This window comes from Rhinopithecus roxellana, chromosome 12 (assembly GCF_007565055.1).
Source record: "Rhinopithecus roxellana isolate Shanxi Qingling chromosome 12, ASM756505v1, whole genome shotgun sequence".
Classification (NCBI taxonomy): Eukaryota; Metazoa; Chordata; class Mammalia; order Primates; family Cercopithecidae; genus Rhinopithecus; species Rhinopithecus roxellana.
The window spans coordinates 119,971,566-119,993,440 of record NC_044560.1 but is presented as its reverse complement, the minus strand read 5'-3'; the positions used below and the strand labels follow the sequence as shown (position 1 = coordinate 119,993,440).

General features: G+C 44.0%; 1 protein-coding gene across 5 annotated transcripts in view; it reads left to right on the top strand.

Annotated features, from left to right (window-relative positions):
- Positions 1-21,875, top strand: part of LOC104680928 (paternally-expressed gene 3 protein) — a 72,460-nt gene that overhangs the window by 16,346 nt on the left and 34,239 nt on the right. For 2 of the 5 annotated variants that reach the window (XM_030913356.1, XM_030913355.1), the window contains exons 6-8: positions 392-495; positions 3,453-3,555; positions 4,630-4,722. In XM_030913356.1, coding sequence (XP_030769216.1) covers positions 392-495; positions 3,453-3,555; positions 4,630-4,722 — 300 coding nt within the window. Of the gene's footprint in view, positions 1-391; positions 496-3,452; positions 3,556-4,629; positions 4,723-4,889; positions 12,363-21,875 lie in introns of those variants that run through there. The other 3 variants (XM_030913358.1, XM_030913357.1, XM_010387027.2) reach the window with 2 other exon arrangements.

The window sequence follows — 21,875 nt, the reverse complement described above, 5'->3', positions numbered from 1 at the left end:
GGCATTGTTCAGAGACATGAGCCTGTGGGACGGTGTCTCCGATGCCATCTCCCTGTCACACTTGCAGCTGGGGAGACCCAGAGGTTGTGCCCAAAGGATGAGGCTAGTGGGCACTGCACTGGACCCACACAGCTTGGGCACAATCTGAACCACCTGCGAGACTGGGAGCAGAAGGACGAGGCAGGGCCCCTGGCCCTGCTCTGGGTCTGGGTTTTTGTAGGGCCACAGGTTTTATGGGACTCCTCAGAGGCTGCCACAGAGTGCAGAGAAGAGAAAGGCACTTGCTGTCGTACACTCACACCCCAGCCGGCTTCACAGTTGAGTGGGACAGACCTGGGACCTGCAGGATGGACTGGGCCCTGCTTCTTGTTGATGCCTTTTCTCTTCCCAGGGCTGCCTCAGCGAGATCTTTCCCTTCCTGTGATGGCGAAAACAAGCTTTGAAATGGAAAGAGATGATGACAGGGACTCCAGGGCTTATGAGTCCCGATCTCAGGTATGCTCAGGTTTCCTCTCTTTCTAGAAAGGCCATCTTCATTTCGTGGCAGAGATGCCTTTCTTTCCTTGGATGTTGTGTTTATTTATCTGCCCCTTAGAGTCCCACCTGGGGTGAGAGCCCCAGCCCTCCAGGAGGAGCCCAGGCCCATCCCATAGGTGATAAGTAGCCCAGGCTGCTGCTGGCTGTCTGTGTCATTCATGTGGTCAGAGGAGCTCCTGCCCCTCAGCATGTGTGTCACTTGGTAGGTTGGTCACATTGCCATTCCCTACAGGGCCGGGGAAGCAGAGTGACTGTGGAGATGTTTCTGGTCCTCAGGAGGGAGCCAGGAAAGCTGTGGGTCTGCAGAGTAGACTGGCCAGGGAGAACAAAGGCTCTGGAGCTGACAAGAGCTGGGTTCAAAGCCTGGCTCTGCCACTTGCTAGCTGGCCTTGGGCCATTTACTCAACTAAGCTGAATTTCAGTTTCCTCATCTGTAAAATGAGTATGGTGATTGCTCCCAGGGCTGCTGTGAAAAGTCACTCATACACATACATAAAGTACCTGGCACATGGTAGGCATACCATTAAATGTTATGGCAGTTGTGGTTTAAGAGGCAGCATGTGCCAGGGAGATGCATGAAGGGAAAAAAAATGTGGGACTTGAGCTTGTTTTTTAGGAAGGAGGAGAGGGGTCACTTAGACATGGTGGAGTGTGGAGGAAGACCCCAGCACTGACTGGACTCAAAGAACGGAGGAGCCATTGGGCTGAACCTTCCTTTCCTTCATGTATCAGTACCCACCCCATGTCAGATAGCAGGCCTAGGCCCTGGGGGGCACAGCAGTGAGCAACATAGAGAGGGGCCCTGCCCTGAGAAGCTTTTGACAGCTGCACAAATAAATATTGACACAAATGTTGTATATGACTGCTAATCGTTCTCAGTGCCCTCAAGAAAAAATAGAGAGTTAACAAGAAATTATAACAAGGGCCTTGATTTGGATTGAAGGGAAATGTCTTGGAGGCATTAACAGTTGCCGTTTAGAGCCAGGAGCAGGCTGGGTCAGGTGTTGTGGGAGGGGACCCCAGGCATTAGGGAGAGCTCAGCTAAAGTTGTGGGATAGGAACTAAACAAAGGGCCAAGTGACTGGGATACAGGAAGAAGGCTGCAGGCATATGTGGGCCTGGCCATTGGTATCCTGGTAGTTGGGCTTTGTCTCGTTTTGCTTTTTAAATGCCCTTCCTTGACAATCTGTGAAGAATTGGCATCCAAGCCCCATGACTGCATAATCAAAAGTCTGGAAGCTACTGATTCCTACTGATGCAGTATAGTAGTAACCCCAGCAGCAAATGACAAATTACATTTTGGAGGTGTACAAAACAGAAAATTCTCTCATCTTCTAGCATCATGTGTAAATCTCTTAATTGTTCACATGTATGGATCATGTTGTGAAAATTACATTGTGCCATACTAGCATTGTTTTCAGAACAGCATCTCTTCCGTTGAACTTGATTGCAGTTTGTATACATTAAGATGTCATTGTTGATTACAAACACGAAGTGAACAACCAATGTAGGGCTGCCCACTTGCCTAGATTTTAATTTCAAATCAAAGTGTGCTTTTTCTTTCATGTGAGAAAATAATTTTATTGTGAAGCTCTGCTTTGTTTCCTTGCCCTACTTAGTTTTTGTCGTTGTTTTTGCTTTTTTGTGGCAGGACACAGGCAGTGCATAAATAAGGCTTCCCTCTTAAACCCAGATGCCCGTACCTCTTTGTCTTTCTTGATATATACCTTATTCAGCAAACCCTCTTTTTTTACTACGTTTTTCATGTTGCTGCATGCCTTTTCCCAGCAATAGAACTATGGTGGATTTAATATCAAAACATATGTATTTCCTTTACATAATTTTTCTGAATATTTAAGCAACACATCACATTGCCGAAAATCCTCACCCACAGTATTGCGAAGCAGATAAATGCACTTCTCCCCATTTTACAGGTGAAGAACCTGAAAGAAAGGTTCAAAAAGATTTCCGTTCCCAAGGTTGCACAGCTCATAATCGGTGCGATCCTCCTTTGACCGAGATCTCTGTCCAGCTCCAAAGCCTGTGGGCTTCCCATAGCACCGTCTCCCTCCTCAAGTCTCTCTCCAGCCTCAGTGCCATTCTTCCTGGGACCATGACTCCCTGAAACCAGTGGTGTTCTCGTCAGCCCTCTGGCAATAAGCAGAGGTCCTTTAGGATCCTAGTAGAAGGTTCTCCTGAGTAATTCGAGGAATTTTTAAATCCCTTTTTAGGTAAATGTCCATTAAAACAGAAAAGGCAATTATAAAAATGCCCTCAGGGCTTACAGTTATTCCTGGGTTATTTGAAAATTCTGCAAACTGGAAACTCCCTCAGTATAGCCATGCTATGCCATGGAGAAACCAGGAGGGAGGTTTAAGTCACATCCTGACCAGACGTCTGCCTGAATGTGTGTGTCTTCTTTCTGTTCCCTGAGTACTCCATGCCTGTTTGATATTTAGTCTGTTTAAGTTTTTCCACCAATCCCTTTCTCTATGTATCATAACCTCACCCGCTACTTAAGGCCCCACCTGCCCTCCACAAACCTTTGCACACTGTTCAGGCCCACCCTGAACTGTCCCTCTACAAAACCTGTTTAGCACTTATTATCTGTACCCCAATTTATTGTTTATTGTTCTCTAATTGTTTCATGAGTCTTTTCTCTCCAACCAAATTATAAGCTGCATGAGGGCAAGGAATATGTGTCATGCGTCTTTGGGATCTGCCTCAGAGTGTAGCACCAAGGTAGGTACGATGTAGGCCCCTAGTAACACTTGACTTGGATCACTCAGAACCCCAATACCGTGAGCACTTACTATATAACTTCATATATGTAGCTCCCATGTCGCCAACATTATTCTGTCTTTGGATATCGGTGGGGACAGACTCCATTGAGAGGTCTGTGTTTGCTGTTTTAGGATGCTGAATCATACCAAAATGTGGTAGACCTCACTGAGGACAGGAAACCTCACAACACAATCCAGGACAACATGGAAAACTACAGGAAGCTGCTCTCCCTGGGTAAGCAGCTGCTTCTCAGTCACTCCCACTCCACTCGTTGGAGCGTTTTGTCATCTTGCTCCTTTTTAAGCTGGATGTTAGAGTCCACATTAATATATTTGGACTTCAAGGGTAGTAAGAAATCTATGAAAGATTTCAAATGAGGGAGTAAATGATGAAATTTGTGTTTTTAAGAAATGCCTCTGGCTTTGTGTAAAGATATATTGTACAGGGTGGGGACAAACAGGGAGATGCTTCTTGCCACAAGAGTTGATACCTTTTTCCAGAGCAGTAGCACTGGAGGTTTTTAAGTAGACATTCAGGATGGAATTCTGAGTTCCCATGTGGACTTTCCTGGAAGACATCTAGCCCAAGTTGGTAGTGGGCAGTTGGCTGTCCTGCAGGTCTATAAGGCCACAGGGCCTCGAGGGAGCGGGTGGAGGAAGAGCAGTCGTGAGGTAAGAGGAAGAAGGCCAGTGAAAACGAGGACTTAAAAAGTGGTTACAAGGGCCGGGCGTGGTGGCTCAAGCCTGTAATCCCAGCACTTTGGGAGGCTGAGACGGGCAGATCATGAGGTCAGGAGATCGAGACCATCCTGGCTAACACGATGAAACCCCGTCTCTACTAAAAAATACAAAAAACTAGCCGGGCGAGGTGGCGGGCGCCTGTAGTCCCAGCTACTCGGGAGGCTGAGGCAGGAGAATGGCATAAACCTGGGAGGCGGAGCTTGCAGTGAGCTGAGATCCGGCCACTGCACCCCAGCCTGGGCGACAGAGCGAGACTCCGTCTCAAAAAAAAAAAAAAAAAAAAAAGTAGTTACAAGAAGGTGAAGACTAAAAGACAATGCACTGATTTCAGGGACATGTGAGGTCTTTGTGCACATTTCCGAGTGGAGTCAGAAGAATTACTTGCAGATTACAATGGATTAGGGAATAGATAGTAGGGAAATGAGACAGCAAATGTCTTCTGACATCCAAGGAATCAGATACGGGCCACCTCATATTTAGAGGCTCAGTGAAAGATGAAGATCAATTTATGGGGATGAGTCTTGGTCCTCAACTTGAATTTGAGGCACCATATTGTCCTTGTGACCAGGAGTGCAGCTTGCTGAAGACGATGGCCACTCCCACATGACGCAGGGCCACTCATCAAGATCCAAGAGAAGTGCCTACCCAAGCACCAGTCGAGGTAAGCAGGAGGCACATCCCACAGAGGAGCCACACAGCCAGTAAGATGCTATCAAGGAACCTTCTACACTTTGCATTCCTAAACATCACAGAAGGGTGCACCCCTCCAAGTCCCACTGATCTTTCTATGGGGACTAGGGAGTATTTACATTTAGGGTTTCTTTCCAGGTCTAAAAACTATGCCTGAAGCCAAAAAATCATCCCACCGGCGGGGGATTTGTGAAGATGAATCTTCCCATGGAGTGATAATGGAAAAATTCATCAAGGATGTGTCGCGCAATTCCAAATCGGGAAGAGCAAGGGAGTCAAGCGACCAGTCACAGAGATTCCCCAGAATGTCAGATGCTAACTGGAAGGACGTTTCATTGCACAAGAGGGAGTCAGTGATCCAGCAGAGGGTTTATGAAGGGAATGCATTTAGGGGAGGCTTTAGGTTTAATTCAACCCTTGTTTCCAGAAAGAGAGTTCTGGAAAGAAAGAGGCGCTATCATTTTGACACGGATGGGAAGGGCTCAATTCACGATCAAAAAGGCTGTCCCAGGAAGAAGCCCTTTGAATGTGGTAGTGAGGTGAGAAAAGCCGTGAGCATGAGCAACTTGAGCAGCCTCAGCTCCCCGTCCTTTACCGAGTCGCAGCCAATTGATTTTGGGGCAATGCCATATGTATGTGATGAGTGTGGGAGGTCGTTCAGTGTCATCTCAGAATTTGTTGAGCACCAGATCATGCATACTAGAGAGAACCTCTATGAGTATGGTGAGTCCTTTATTCACAGTGTGGCTGTCAGTGAAGTTCAGAAAAGTCAGGTTGGAGGGAAACGTTTTGAATGTAAGGACTGTGGAGAGACCTTCAATAAGAGTGCCGCCTTGGCTGAACATCGGAAAATTCATGCTAGAGAATATCTTGTGGAATGTAAGAATCAGGAGTGTGAGGAGGCCTTCATGCCTAGCCCAACCTTTAGTGAGCTTCAGAAAATGTATGGGAAAGACAAATTCTATGAGTGCAGGGTGTGTAAGGAAACCTTCCTTCATAGTTCTGCCCTGATTGAGCACCAGAAAGTCCACTTTGGGGATGACAAAGATAATGAGCGTGAACGTGAACGTGAGCGCGGGGAAACCTTTAGGCCCAGCCCAACGCTTAATGAGTTTCAGAAAATGTATGGTAAAGAGAAAATGTACGAATGTAAGGTGTGTGGGGAGACTTTCCTTCATAGCTCATCCCTGAAAGAACATCAGAAAATCCATACTAGAGGGAACCCATTTGAAAATAAGGGTAAAGTATGTGAGGAAACCTTTATTCCTGGTCAGTCCCTTAAAAGGCGTCAGAAGACTTACAATAAGGAGAAGCTCTATGACTTTACAGATGGCCGGGATGCGTTCATGCAAAGCTCAGAGCTCAGTGAGCATCAGAAAATTCACTCTCGAAAGAACCTCTTTGAAGGCAGAGGGTATGAGAAATCTGTCATTCATAGTGGACCCTTCACTGAATCTCAGAAGAGTCATACTATAACACGACCTCCTGAAAGTGATGAGGACGAGAAGGCATTCACCATTAGCTCTAACCCCTATGAAAACCAGAAGATTCCCACTAAGGAAAATGTCTATGAGGGGAAATCATATGAGAGGTCTGTTATTCATAGCTTAGCCTCTGTGGAAGCTCAGAAAAGTCACAGTGTAGCGGGGCCCAGTAAACCGAAAGTAACAGCAGAGTCTGCCATTCAGAGCTTCGATGCTATCAACCATCAGAGAGTTCGTGCTGGAGGGAACACCTCCGAAGGAAGGGAATACAGTAGGTCTGTTATCTATAGCTTAGTGACTTCCAAACCTCCAAGAAGTCACAGTGGAAATGAATTAGTGGAATCTAATGAGAAGGGAGAATTCTCCATTTATGTCTTAGACCTTAATGATAAGCGACAGAAGATTCCTGCCAGAGAGAACCCTTGTGAAGGGGGCAGTAAGAATCACAACTATGAAGACTCTGTCATACAGAGTGTATCGCATGCCAGACCTCAGAAAAGTGTTCCTGGAGAGGGATCTGGTGAATTTAAGAAGGATGGTGAATTCTCTGTTCCCAGCTCAAATGTCCGTGAATACCAGAAGGCTCGGGCTAAAAAGAAATACATTGAGCATAGGAGCAATGAGACCTCTGTAATTCACTCTCTACCTTTTGGTGAACAAACATTTCGCCCTCGAGGGATGCTCTATGAATGTCAGGAGTGTGGGGAGTGCTTTGCGCATATCTCTGACCTCACTGAGCACCAGAAGATTCATGATAGAGAGAAGCCCTCTGGAAGCAGAAACTACGAATGGTCTGTCATTCGCAGCCTGTCCCCTACTGACCCTCAAACAAGTTATGCCCAAGAGCAGTATGCTAAAGAGCAAGCGTGGAACAAATTTAAGGAATTCAGACAATTTTTTGCTACCAGCAAAGACCTGAACACACACCAGAAAATCTATGACCAAGAGAAGTCTCGTGGTGAGGAGTCTCAAGGTGAGAAGACCCGTGGGGAGGAGACCCACGGCGAGGAGACCTACAGCGAGGAGACCCATGGCAAGGGGACAATTGAAGACCCTGTCATTGAAGGCTCAGACATGGAAGACCCGCAGAAGGATGACCCTGATGACACAATCTATGAATGTGAGCACTGTGGCCTGGGCTTTGTGGATCTCACAGACCTCACAGACCATCAGAAAGTCCACAGCAGGAAGTGCCTGGTTGACAGTCGGGAGTACACACATTCTGTAATTCACACCCATTCCATCAGCGAGTATCAGAGAGATTACACTGGAGAGCAGCTGTATGAATGTCCAAAGTGTGGGGAATCTTTTATTCATAGCTCATTCCTTTTCGAGCATCAGAGAATCCATGAACAAGACCAGTTGTATTCCATGAAGGGGTGTGATGATGGTTTTATTGCCCTCTTGCCCATGAAGCCAAGGAGGAATCGTGCCGCAGAGAGGAATCCTGCTCTTGCTGGGTCGGCCATTCGATGCCTTTTGTGTGGACAAGGCTTCATTCATAGCTCTGCCCTTAATGAGCATATGAGACTTCACAGGGAAGATGATTTACTGGAGCAGAGCCAGATGGCTGAGGAAGCTATCATTCCAGGCTTAGCCCTCACTGAGTTTCAGAGAAGTCAGACGGAAGAGAGACTCTTTGAATGTGCAGTCTGTGGAGAATCTTTCGTCAACCCAGCAGAACTTGCAGATCATGTAAGTGTTCATAAGAATGAGCCTTATGAGTATGGGTCCTCCTATACTCACACCTCATTTCTTACTGAGCCCCTCAAAGGAGCTATACCATTCTATGAATGCAAGGATTGTGGCAAGTCCTTTATTCATAGCACAGTCCTCACTAAACATAAGGAGCTTCATCTGGAGGAAGAAGATGATGATGATGATGAAGCAGCAGCTGCAGCAGCAGCAGCCCAGGAAGTTGAAGCCAATGTCCATGTTCCACAAGTAGTTCTGAGGATTCAGGGGTCAAATGTAGAGGCTGCTGAGCCAGAAGTGGAGGCTGCCGAGCCGGAAGTGGAGGCTGCTGAGCCAGAGGTGGAGGCGGCTGAGCCAAATGGAGAGGCTGAAGGGCCAGATGGAGAGGCTGCAGAGCCCAATGGAGAGGCTGAACAGCCCAATGGAGAGGCCGAGCAGCCAAATGGGGATGCCGATGAGCCAGATGGTGCAGGGATTGAAGACCCAGAAGAAAGAGCTGAAGAACCAGAGGGAAAAGCTGAAGAGCCAGAGGGAGATGCCGACGAGCCTGACGGTGTGGGAATTGAAGACCCAGAAGAAGCTGAAGATGAAGAGATTCAGGTGGAAGAACCATACTATGATTGCCATGAATGCACAGAAACCTTCACTTCCAGCACAGCATTCGGCGAGCACCTGAAAACTCATGCCAGCATGATCATATTTGAGCCTGCAAATGCCTTTGGGGAGTGCTCAGGCTACATCGAACGTGCCAGCACCAGCACAGGTGGTGCCAATCAAGCTGATGAGAAGTACTTCAAATGTGACATCTGTGGACAGCTCTTCAGTGACCGCCTGTCCCTGGCCAGACACCAGAATACCCACACTGGCTGAGGGCATGGGGTAAAGGTTAGAAAACCTTCACCTAGGACTTGACCCTTACCAAACCACAAAGAATTCAAACCAATCCATGATAATGTCAGTAGGAGACTTAACCTTAGTGTGTTACACACCTGACTTAACATCTCCAAACTCATATTGAAAAGAGAATGAATGTGGAGATTCCAGTCTTAAGCTTTCCCCTTCAGATGTCAGTGTCTGCATGTGGGAAAGCCACAGCACACATCTTACCTTTCTAAGTAATCAGATTGAGAAAACCCTATGAGTATTCCATACTACAAAGGTTGCCCAGACCAACTGTGAATGACACTTGTGTAATGTATATATAGTGTTTCCCGAGGTGTATATAAAATAGCAGATTATGGCAGAACAGTGATCACATATATTTGGATTTAATATGATATACAGTTACAGTTTACAGAGGTACCTTACCTGGTACTCTAAATTTTTTTTTTTTTTTTTTTTTTTTTTTGGAGGAGGAAGAGAGCAACAAATTTGAATATATTTGTAAGTGTCTTAGATCCCAAGAAAGATTTATTGTGCATTATTTGAACCCTGTCAGTATCTTTTTTGAGTAATTGTTTTGTTTCTTACCCTTGAACAGTTTTGTGAAGGTGTGGGCATGATAGATAACATGTCTTTTACTCTTTGCTGTTTGAAAAGAGAAGTACTTTAGCTTCTTTCTGCAGCCATTTCATCTGCACCAACACTTTGGAACCTAATACTGTGTAAGGCTTTACAATATACGGATTGACTTTTTGTGACCCAAATTGATTGGTTCCCACATTGTTATGTTTGTTGAAGTGGTTGTCCTGCAAAAATATTACAAGTTTGTTTTCTGGATTTTTTTTTTTTTTAAACCAACTCAGTATGTGTTTGATGATAGTGAATTGATAAAACCCGAAGCTTTTCCCTGTAAATCTTACATCTTTGCCTTTAAAGAATGGGTTACAACCATCACTAGATCACAGTAGTGCCTAATGAAGGTTGAGAACCGTAGGAGAGGCTCTCATGCTGTAAATAATGATGCAGGCTAATGACCTTTCATCACTTCCTTTGTGCGCTTCCTGCCTTAAGTGACAAGTAGCAACATGGCTTGGGTCCCCTGTGCAGCACCAGCCTATGCTGCCACAAGTCAGTTTGCACCCTAGGTGCCCAGGAGCTAGTATCCTTAGATCTTTCTATCGCTAACTTAATTATCTTCGTTATTTGACCCTCTAACTCCATGTCTAACTTGCATTAAAAAAAAAAAAATTGCTTTCTTTACAGTCAACCCAAGCTTAACATGGACTCAGGTTCCCCAGCAGCCTTAATTTGTTTTGTTAACATCTGTTCCTTCTTTTTCAGCTCTCCTAGAGTATTTCTGAGTGTCGCATTCATCTAATCTTAGTATTCCTTTTAATCACAAATTGACCTCACAGCTTGAGGTTTCCTGTGTCCTATTCTGTGGACTACCTGTGCTCCTTTGCTTCCCCTCCCCTTGCATAATAACTATATTAAGAGATTTTTTTTTTTTTGGCCTTGAGTTGGCTGGAAAAAAAAAAATTAAAATTTAAAAAATTAAAAAAAAAAAAGATTTGCAAAATGTAAGTGTAGATCATTTGAACAAGCAAACTTAAAATACCCACTGGGGGAAATGTGTCTGAATCTTACTCTTCTGGATCTGCAGGATTAGGGCTTGGAAGTATGTCAAAGATGCAGGGAGTGTCAAAGTTTAGGAAGATTGTAGAGCTGAGAGCAAGAAGCAGAAATGAGTAAGCCAAAGAAGGGAGTCCTAATATATCACCAGATCTAGGAGGGGAGAGGAGACAGACAGAAGAAAACACCAGAGGCAAGAACTGTGGAAGGCCAGGTTGCTGAGAAGGAATTGAGTAGGGTGTCCTGAGCAGTTTGGAAAAGGAGCCTTTGATGGTATGGTGTAGGTGAGAGCTGGCTGCATAGGAAGACCTGAGGTTGGAACGGACATCGGGAAAGCTGAGGGGCAGTGAGGTGTACTACATGGGAAGAGGACTCTTGAAACGAGAATCAGTGTTGATGTCGGGGTGAACTTTGTGGGTTCGTTACTTGGTGTTAACATTGTTGGCTGTGGTAGACCCTTTTCAGAAAGCACCTTGCCATAAGTCAGGGTGTCCGTTCCAACCTTAAGTTAGTGAAAAGGTAGTAACAAATGGTAAACAAGAGAGTGATTGCTTAAACCTATCTGTGGACACTTAATGCAGCTGTTTAAAAATGATAATCACGAGTTATGCAGCAACGTGGAAATATATTTACAGAATATTAAGCGGAGAAAGCAGGACATGAAAGTATATTTATACTGCAGTTATAACTGTTTAAAAATATATGCTTATAGTCAAAAGCTGTTGTGGTGGTGTTGTAGGCTTATAGTTGAGCATTATTTTCTTAAATTTCTTGAATGTTCTTTATGGTAGTGTTACTAAAAAGTTTATGATCACATTTTCATTGTGAATATAATTTGAACTCATTATCACACAATTGGAAATTACAGAAAAGTGGAGGAAAAAAAATCATATTCCCACCATCCAAAGACAGATATAGTCTCCTCTATCTTGTTTATTCTTGTTTCTGTGCACAGGTTTATGATTATAACTGTGTCAAAATGTATATTCAAAATAGCTGTTACGTTACCTTTGTGGAATTATGGTTAAATACTTTCACCTTAAGTTTTTCAAATGTTCCCTATAATAATGTCCTGATAACAGTGTATTATGTATGTCTCCATTGTGTGCATAATACATACCCAGAGGAAAAATTAGAAAATACAGTAAATTATTTTTAAAAATTACCTATATTCCCAACACCCAACAACTACTGCTAACATCTTGATCTATTTCCTCCATCTTGTTTCAGTGCACAAGTTTGTGATTATAAATTGTTAAATATGTGTGCATAAAGTCTAAAATGAAAAGATGTGGAAAATAGCTAAAATAATGTTGTCGTTGTGGGAATTTGGTTAAATATTTTGTCTCAAATTCCTTAAATAATCTTTGGTGTTTTGGTAATAAATTTTATGTATGTATTTTTCCATTACAAATATAATACATACTCATAGAAAACTTTGGAAATTCAGTAAAGAAAATTCACTCATATTCCCAACACCCAACAATTACTGTTAACATCGTGATCTGTGCACTAGTCTGTGATTATTAGGGTGTTAATGATAAGTATGCATAAGTGTCAAAGATGGGAAGAAAGATGGAAAACAAGAAATAGTTGTGTGGTTGTTGTGGGATTATGGTTATTTTGTCTCGGTTTCCTTGAAAGGTCTTCATCATTCTAGTGTTTTGGTAGTCTGCCTTTATTACATATATTTCCATTATATATGAAATATGTGTTCATTATAGAAACTTCAAAGTTACAGAAATGTAGAAGAGAAACTCACCCATGTTTTCACCATCCAAAGACTGTGGTTAACATCTTGATATATTTTCTTCATCTTGTTTCTGTGCACAGGTTTTTGGTTTGTTAATATGGTTGTGGTTGTTCTATCTATCTGTAATAGTGTCAACAATAAAAATAAAGTTAAAAATAAATATTTCCCAGTCTCTTTTGTCTGTTTTGTGTTTGGGGTTGTTAAATATGTTCTTTTGTTAGAGTTATAAATCCAAAAACTTAGTCCCTCCTTAAGCCTAAAAGTTTTGGTTTGCAAATCTTATTCTATTTTTAAGTATTACCTATTTCAACGATTACTTCTAAGGGATTTTAAAATACTGTCTGATGTCACATTTGTAACTGCCCTTATGAAACTAAAACATATGTTCCAACAATGTTTTTTAACTTGATAATGAGCACAAGTACATCGTAGTTACTTGAGTGGGCATTTTTAATTGGAAATGTGAGATTGTCTCAAACATAAAAAAATCACAGAAAATAATAAACCCTTAACATAAAAGTGTTAATACTATGTTATATAATCTCAGGTGTTTATTCCTGACTCTTGCCTGAGGTTAAAAGGTAATTATCCTGAGTGGGTCATCTCCGTACCGTTTTTCCCCCAAGTTCATTAACCATACTTTAACCTGACTTCCCCACCGGAAACATCCCATGCAATTCAGCAGGTTGTCATCCCTGATAGTAATTTTTAAACATGCCTGTGATTCTATAGTCTTCAGAGCTTTTCAGCCAGCTTGCTAACTGGAACCCAGTTGGCGACCACAGTGGGTAGCACCATACCCAATTTGCGACTGCTGTGTCCCCGATTCCATAAGTCGGAGGAGATGATTGTGTATTTCATGTCGTTCGTGTCACATGATTGGATTATGCTCTTAAGATACAAAAATGTACTTGCCACTAATTCTAACTAGGGTTTGACAGAGTCCTGCATTCTTTCATGTTCTTAGAACTTTATCTCTTGTGGCATCTGACTGTTTTGGTCACAGCTTCCATGGTGATAAGGGTCATCAGCATAGGTCAGGGTGGGAGGGTCGGGACTTTTTAAGGATGGATTCCCTAAATAATGCGTTACAAAAGGCTGTAAAGGAAGGGAATGAAGTGGGTATCATTAGGGGTTGTTTGACCAATCCTTACACTCTTGGGCAATTCCTTCCTCCACCCCACACCCAGTTGAAGGAGTAACTAACTTCCCTACTACTATGCTTATTCTGTTAGACTTGACCTCTCCCTCGTGTCAGTTGATTGATGCCCATAGATTCCTGGTGTCCAGTCAGACTCAGAATGAGGGCTACCTAGGTGGTCATATGGGTTGGGACTGGGTATACTCGTGAACAAACAGACCTAGAAGGAAATAGGCCATAAAGCCAAAGGGAATCCTGGTTCCTGGTGCCTCACCCACCCCAGTGCCTTGTGGAGTCTGGCTGAACTGCCTGCCCTTGGGTTTCTTTTACATGGTTAATCCACTTTTTGACAAACCTCTCAAGGATTAATGGATGTTGAATCTAAACACTAATTGTTGGGGATCAGAACATTGCAGGGTGAAGAGCAATGAACATATGCTGTCTGCAGGCTAGCCAGCTCTCGAGTTTAAGTCACTCCTCCCCTAGAAAGGCAGGAGTGAGAAGCCGGGACTGGTACCATATCTCCCCAACCAGCCAGACAGCAGATTGATCATACCAGTCCCTTTTAACCACAGAGAGGGCAGTTTTCTAGCCTCATGGAATAGAGATTCATCCTGGGCTTAGATTTTTCTTTTCCTGCCCGCCAGCCTCTCACGAATGTCTGCCGACTTACTGTATGCCTCGTACCACTTACAGACCATATACAGCAGCAAGGAGTACAGAAAAAATCTGGAGAGACTACTCTCAAACCAAAGTAGTTCAAGAAGATTCACCAGGATAATTGCATGGTTTCTTCCACAAAGCCAAAGCGTGAATTGTCCAGGATAGCTCTTCTGTATGTCCAACATCCACTAAATAACAGCACACTGCATGGTTTTGGTGAACTATCCTGACCCCATTCCTTCTGATCACCATCTCTGCCCCTCCCTCTTGCCAGCAAAGGGATAATTACGGGGTTTGGGGTAGACCAATCAGACTTCCTTACCCAAGAATTTGAATCTTCAGCAGAGCATACATGGATTGAAGGTGTTCAAAGCCCAGTCATTCTTATGGCCACACTGAGAAGAGACAGTCTATTATTTCCCCCTAATGAGATTAACGAGTCTTCTCTGATTGCTGTCCTACTAGAAGGACTGATTGTTAACTCTTTACTCACTATTTTAAGCTACACAATATTATTCCAATAAGATTCAGTTTTCCCCTTAAATTAACCTGAATGAATTTATGTTGCTTGCAAGCAGAGAATTCTAGCACAGATGTGGTTTCTTTTTAATTTTAATTCTTTCTTATTTATTTCTTGAGACAGGGTCTCACTCTGTTGCCCAGCCTGAAGTGCAGTGGCACAAACACAGCTCACTGCAGCCTTGACCTCCTGGGCTTGAGTGATCCTCTGGCCTGACCTTCCTGTGCAGCTGGGATCCACAGGCAGGTGCTACCACACCCAGCTGATTTTTTAATTTTTTGTAGAGACAGGAGCTCAATATGGGTCCCAGGGCTCAAGTGACCCTCTTGCCCTGGTCTCCCAAAATCCTGGGATTACAGGCATGAGCCACCGTGCCTGGCCTAAACATGTCTGTTGTTGTTGTTGCTCTGTCAGAGATATTGATGACCATTCCATACTCAAGAATACTTCTTTTCAAGGGAATCTGTCCTATCACAGCTGAACAGATGGAAAGTTTCTATCTGTATAATCATAACATGATACAAATGTGAACTCACTTTCTCAAAAAATTCTGATTTAAGTTCTTTATTCTCTTTTTTCCCTCATCCCATCATGAGGAAGCACATAAAGAAATATGTCGGTCATTTGCTTGTCATCCTGAATTAGTCTTCAGGGATCACTGTGAGAGAAGTCAACTTTCATTTTGGTTTATAACCATATTTTGCCTTTATTCAAGAACCATGAGGTCTCATCCCCATGCAAAGTCTTCTTAAAATTTCTCTGACTCTGGGCTGGGCGCAGTGGCTCAAGCCTGTAATCCCAGCACTTTGGGAGGCCGAGACGGGCGGATCACGAGGTCAGGAGATCGAGACCATCCTGGCTAACCTGGTGAAACCCTGTCTCTACTAAAAAATACAAAAAACTAGCCGGGCGAGGTGGCGGGCGCCTGTAGTCCCAGCTACTCGGGAGGCTGAGGCAGGAGAATGGCGTAAACCTGGGAGGCGGAGCTTGCTGTGAGCTGAGATCCGGCCACTGCACTCCAGCCTGGGCAACAGAGCAAGACTCCGTCTCAAAAAAAAAAAAAAAAAATTTCTCTGACTCTGAAGTCTCAAGCCACCTTCCTTCACTCAATAATTGATGGGCATGGGCCATTTGTAAGTGTCAGGTACTGTTTGGGGCATTTGGGATTCTGTGGGTGACAAATCAGACATGGTCCCTACCCTCATGGAACCAAGAATATGTGTATATTTGGGCTGCCATAACAAAATATCTTAGACTGGGGAATTTATAAACAATAGAAATTTATTGCTTACAGTTCTGGAGGCTGGGAAGTCCAAGATCAAGGTGCCAGCAAATATGGAGTCTGATGAGGGCTTGCTTGCTGCCTCAAAGATGATGACTTCTTGCTGCATCCTCACATGGCAAAAGAGGCTAGGTAGCTCCCTTGCATATCTTTTATAAGGGCACTAATCTCATTCATGAGGGCTTAGCCCTCATGACCTAATCTCCCCTTAAAGGGCCTACCTCTTAATACTATTGGATTGGGGTTTGAACATCAACATATGAGTTTTGTGGGGACACAAACATTCAGACCACAGAAGTATGTATGGGGAGGAAGGCAGTAGCAATGTATCTCCGAATATACATTCTCCTGCTCTTACTAAATGTTGACTGGTTATGTGGCTATTTAGAAGAAGTAAATATTTTCTCAGCTTCCCTTGCAGCTAGATGTAGGCATGTGAGTAATGTCTGGTCCATGAGATGAGCACAGTAAAGGTGTGTGTCATTTCCAGGTCACAGCCAGCCTTCTACTCTTTTCTCCCCGTTCCCCACAAGCTGGAATGTAGATACGATGGTAGGAACTGGAGCAGCCATCTTGGATCAAAAGATGGAAGCCATATATTGAAGATGTCAGAGTAATGAGATAAGAGCTTGTGTCTGATGATTCTTGACTACTTATCCAGGCTTTTACATGAGAAACATCTGTCATATTTAAGCATGTATTAATTGGGGACTCTTCATTACAGGAATGAAACAATAAAATATTGGGAAATAATTTAAAGCTCATGGGAACGTTGCAAGCATAGTACAAAGATCACCCATCTTCACTGATTTGGTAACATTTCTCCTATTTGTTTTGTCATTTGCATATTATTCTATATAAACCCAATACATTATTTTTATAACCACTGAGCATAGATTTCCCACATCACAAAGCTCACCTCTAAATACTTCAGTCTGTCACCTAAGAATAATTATTTTCTCTTACATAACTGAGGTGCTATTATAACCTTTACACATTTAACACTGACACAATGCTTTTATCAAATCTGTCTATATTCTAATTTTATCAACTTGCTGAATACCCTCCATTTAAACATTCTTTTTTTCTCCGGTACAGGATCCTTTCTAGGGCTAGGACCAGGCCTGTGTTTAGCAGTTGTAAAGTAGCCTCCTTTAATCTGGAAAACCTCGTCAGCCTTTCTTTGGCTTCTAAGTCACACTCTGACACACTTTGGGGTTTGGGGGGCCATTTTCCTATGAATTAGGTTCAGTTTATGCAGTCGTTCCTGGAATACCACATAAGTGATTTGGTGTCCTCTCAGGACCTCACATTTTAACCTACAAGAGATCCATGTGCCATCACTGGTGATGCTAGTTTTGATCCACCTAGTCAAGGTGTTTGCCTGATTTACCCACTGAATACTTTCTGGTTTCCCTCCTTGCAACTAATAAACAATCAGTGGGAAACACTTAGATAAAGCAAATAAGGAAGGATTGGGGAATATTTCGATTGGTCCATGATGGGTCACATGTCTGCTGCTGAACCAATCCACAACTGGGGGATGTAGGACTCTTATTGGCCCAGCCTGAGTTGCATGCCTAGCCCTTCCCAGTGGAAGGTCCCAGACTCTCCCTAAAACGAAACAATGAAATTGTGGAGTAAGTCTGTGGTTCTCAAATGGGATTGAACGATTTGCCCTCCAGGGCACATGTGGCAATGTCTGGAAACATTTCTGGTTGTCATAACTGAAGGGGTGATGCTACCAGCATCTCATGGATGGAAGCTGCTCAATAACCTATAATGCACACGACAGCGCCCCCACCCCCAGGACACAGAATGAACCAACCCTAAATGTCAGTAGAGCCAAGGCTGAAAACCCCTGGAGCAGAGGAAGGATGGTTCTGCAAAGGAAGGGGCACAGAGCAGAGACCCAACCCTCCTGTCCACTCTGATGCCTCCCAGCTGAAAATGTCAGCCTGGTGAAGCTGAAAGCCCAGACTCTGGGGTTTAACTGCCTGGTCACAAATATTGCCTCTGCCACTAAAAGCTGTGAATCTTGGGTTATTTCCTTAACTATTCTGTGCCTCAGTTTCCTCATCTGTAAAATGGGACTGATGTTAGTACCCCCGTTACGGGGTTACTGTAAGGTTTGAGTGCATTACTTGTACCATTCTTGGGACATGCCTATTTTATAAATGTTTGTAACATAACTGATTGGAAATTTCCACCCTCGGAGGTTAGATGCACACTTCTAATCCTAACCCTCTGCCTGCCCCTTTCTAATCATACTGAGTGGGACAAGTTACTGAAGCTTTGTAGTCTCAGTTTCCTCTTCTGTAAAATGGAGAAATAACAGAGGCTACCTTGTGAGGTTTACATGAGATCATAGCACATCAACCATGTAGAAAAGGAAATACTCAACCATTAGATAGGAATAATAGTCTTGATAGAAATTGCTACACCTACTCATTGCTTACCTGAAGACTGTGGTTTCCAGGTAGTATGTGGGTGCCATCTTGTTTCTAGGCTTTGAGAAGTAGCTTCAGTAATGGAAGATATGAATGCTGGTCCCTCAGTTGGATTGACTGAGGCAGCCCAAATCTTGGGACAACTTTCTTTAATAGCACCTTTGCCACCCGATGTGCAGGGTCACTGCAGGTGGCAAAGGCTTCTACCCACCCTGAAAAGGTGTCAGTGAAGATCAGGAGGTATTTAAAGTTCCCCAAGGCTCTGGGCATAACTATGAAATCAACTTTCTCATCTTCCCCTGGACATCTACCTTGGAACTGGACCAGCTGAGGAGCCCTCTCTGAGTTCCTCTCACCCCCACTATCCCCCCATGGGGTGGGTATCAGGGGTTATTAACATAGCAGGTGGGATGAGTCCCAACCACCTTTTTGATTGACTCCCTGAAGTTTGGGACAGTCATGCTTTCACAAAACCAGTTATAAAGGATTTTTCTCACCAAAGTGGGTGTTAGAGTAAAGTTTTTTAATGGCCTGCAGTGCAACTGTTTTTAGGAAAAGAAATTGTGCACGACGGTTTATTAGCCATCCTGGATGGTCAGGATTCTTGGTATAAGCCCATTTGGTGGCCTTTTTCCATTCTTTTTGAGAGAAAACGGGTTAAAAGAGCAGGACCCAAGAAGAAAGGCAAAAGTGGCATTTGAAATGTGACCTTCCCTAAAGCTGCCTGTTTGGACGCTAGGTTGGATTTATTATTTTATTTAATTACCTCAACGTCCCATTTCTGGTGACTGCGGCAACGGACTATTGCCATGTAGGCTGGTTTTCTTCCAGCTTCCAATAATCTTAGAATGATGGCAATACCTGTTTATTATGAGTTTAACCTGTCCCTTTCCTTCCAAATAACCCCACGTGGGTGTAAAATGAAATACACGTGCCTGGAATCAATGTATATGGTGAGGACCTTCCCTTCACCCAACTCTAATGCCTGGGTTAGAGCAACAAGCTCTGCTTTCTGTGAAGAGCATCCTGGCGAGAAAGCACTGGCTTGTATAACTTCAGTGGGAGAGAACATAGCACATCCTCCCCTCTTCTGTACCTCTTGCAGGTTGCTGCTCCTACCAGTGAACTATTTGACTTCCACATTTTCAGTAGGCTCACTTTTAAGGTCTGGGCTACTGGAGTACACTTCACCATCACCCCTAAGCAGTTGTGAGATAGGTAGCCATCTTCAGATGGAAGGAGGGTGGCAGGCTTCAAGCTGTTACACACCTTCAAAGTTATGTGGGGGTCATCAATAAGCATTACCTGTAACTGGAGAGCCCTGCCTTGGGACAGTCCTTCTGCCCCCTTTCTTTTAGGAGGGTCTGGGTATGGTGGGGAGTCCAGACAGTTAACTTTTCAGTCTCTTTTGGAAGGACGGACATGACCATCCCCAACCAAAGACAAGGTGGCCATCCTTTAGCAACTGAGTTCAGCTGCTTGGAAAAGTAGATCATCACCCAGGTCAGTGGGTCCAATCTTTAAATGTGTAGTCCTAGGGCAATTCTTCCCCTCTCATGAACATAAACATGGAAAGGTTTGCTTAAGTCAGGTAGGGCTAATTCTGGGTCCCTCATGAGCTGGGTTTTCAGCTTTTTGAATGCTTGATCACAGTCTGCCATCAGATCCTCCAGCTTCATGGCTAGGGACTCTCCAGATATTTTGGGGGAGTTTTTGAACACCTGGGTCAACACAATCAATGTTAGTTGCTGTTTCCTGCCTGTCTGAGGATCCTGCCATTTGAAAGTGAAGAGGGGCTGGGAGTCTGTGGCCAGTGGGATGCAGAAAAAGTCATCTTTTAGATCCAGGTCTGAATACCATGTCCAACTTGGAGGCAGAGTGGACCATAGAGTATAAGGGTTAGGTACACTGGGTTTATGTTTTCTGTGACCTCATTAATTGGCCTTAAGTCTTACACTAATTGGTATTTTCCATTTGATTTCTTAACACGGAGGATAGGAGTATTGCAAGGGGATTGACAGGCCCTCAGAAGTCCCTGTTTTCTAAGCTCTTTAATCATTGGGGCCATCCCTTTTAGTGCATCTCGTTTGATCTAGTTTATATTTTAGGATCTCAATAAAGGGGCTATCTTTTGCCTTCCCTCACATTTCCATAGGCAATTTTGGTGGGTGACCTTATTCTTGGGGGTGTTCAGAACCAAGTAGGTGGCCCCCTGTGTTGACCAAGAAGTCAACAGGCTTGTTCCCCATGCCCAGTGTCAGCCTGGGCTCCTAGCAGGACGGACACCTGGAGGGCCAATTGAGGAGTACCCAGGACCCGTCAATCTTTTTTTTCTACTTGGACCATCTGCCTCTGTGAGGCACCTGGTGGGACGTACCCTCTTCCCCCTCCCTTCAGACATGAAGGAGACAGTCCCTTTTCCAGTGATCCTCCCCCTTATAGAGAGCATGTTGGTTTTGTCCTAGTCCCTTAGGTCTTTAGGATCCTTTCTGTTTGTTAGGGGACCAGGGATCACTCACTTCAATTGTGGTACTTTATGGATAGGTATCCTGTGAGTTTTCTAGCTGGCACTCGAGAGCAACAGCCAGTAGGTGGGCTTGCCATTTGTCCTGTCTGTCTTCTTTATGTTCTTTCTCCCTATCCCAGTTGTTGGACACCTTACTGCCTAGGTCTACTAGTCTTGAGATGAGAGCATCGAGCTCTAATTTTACTTTTTGGAGTTTATGTCTAATGTCCGCTGTGCTCTGAGAGCTAAAATAGGATTGTTTGTCTCTTCTCTATGGGATTGGTCCACTTCCTCCCTGACCCTTTTGAGAGCAGAGGTATTTTTCTGTTTCACTGAGGAGAATATCAAAAGGGATTGAACTTCTGCCCAGTTGAGGTCATGGGTCCAAAACTATTCTGAATGAGGTTTTGAAACCCCTCAGATCTTCCCTTAGTCCTTTAGAATGAGACTTTCAGTTATAAAGCTCTGAAGTTGTGAAGGGAAAATGTACAGCAAACATCTCTCTTTCCCCACTGGGGACCTGCTGGAAGGGGCATCATAGAGTAAGACTGGTAAATGTCCTGCTCCAGGTAGTGGTTGGGCTGAGTCCCTGAGAGGAGTCTGAAGGTGATTGGTAAGAAGGGAGTGTGTTGCCTGCAGAGACCACTGAGAATAAGGGAGCTATAGGTCAAAGATTATAGAATTAAAAATCAAAACCTCTTACAATTTCATTAATAGTAAATTAACACAATAAAGAGGCCAAGAGAGGTGGCTCACACCTGTAATCCCAGCACTTTGGGAGGCCGAGGCAGGTAGATCACGAGGTCAGGAGTTCAAGACCAGCCTAGCCAACATGGTGAAAGCCCTGTCTCTACTAAAAACACACAAAAAATTAGCCAGCCTGGTGGTGGGCACCTGTAATCCCAGCTACTTGGGAGGCTGAGGCAGAGAATTTCTTGAACCCAGGAGGTGGAGGTTGCAGTGAGCCAAGATCACACCACTGCACTCCAGCCTGGGTGACAGAGTGAGACTCTGTCTTAAAAAAAAAAAAAAGTAATACCATCAAGAAACCTTGTTTTAACATAGGGGACCAATCTCAGAAAGACTTATGAATAATTTCTTATTAATTATAGCCAA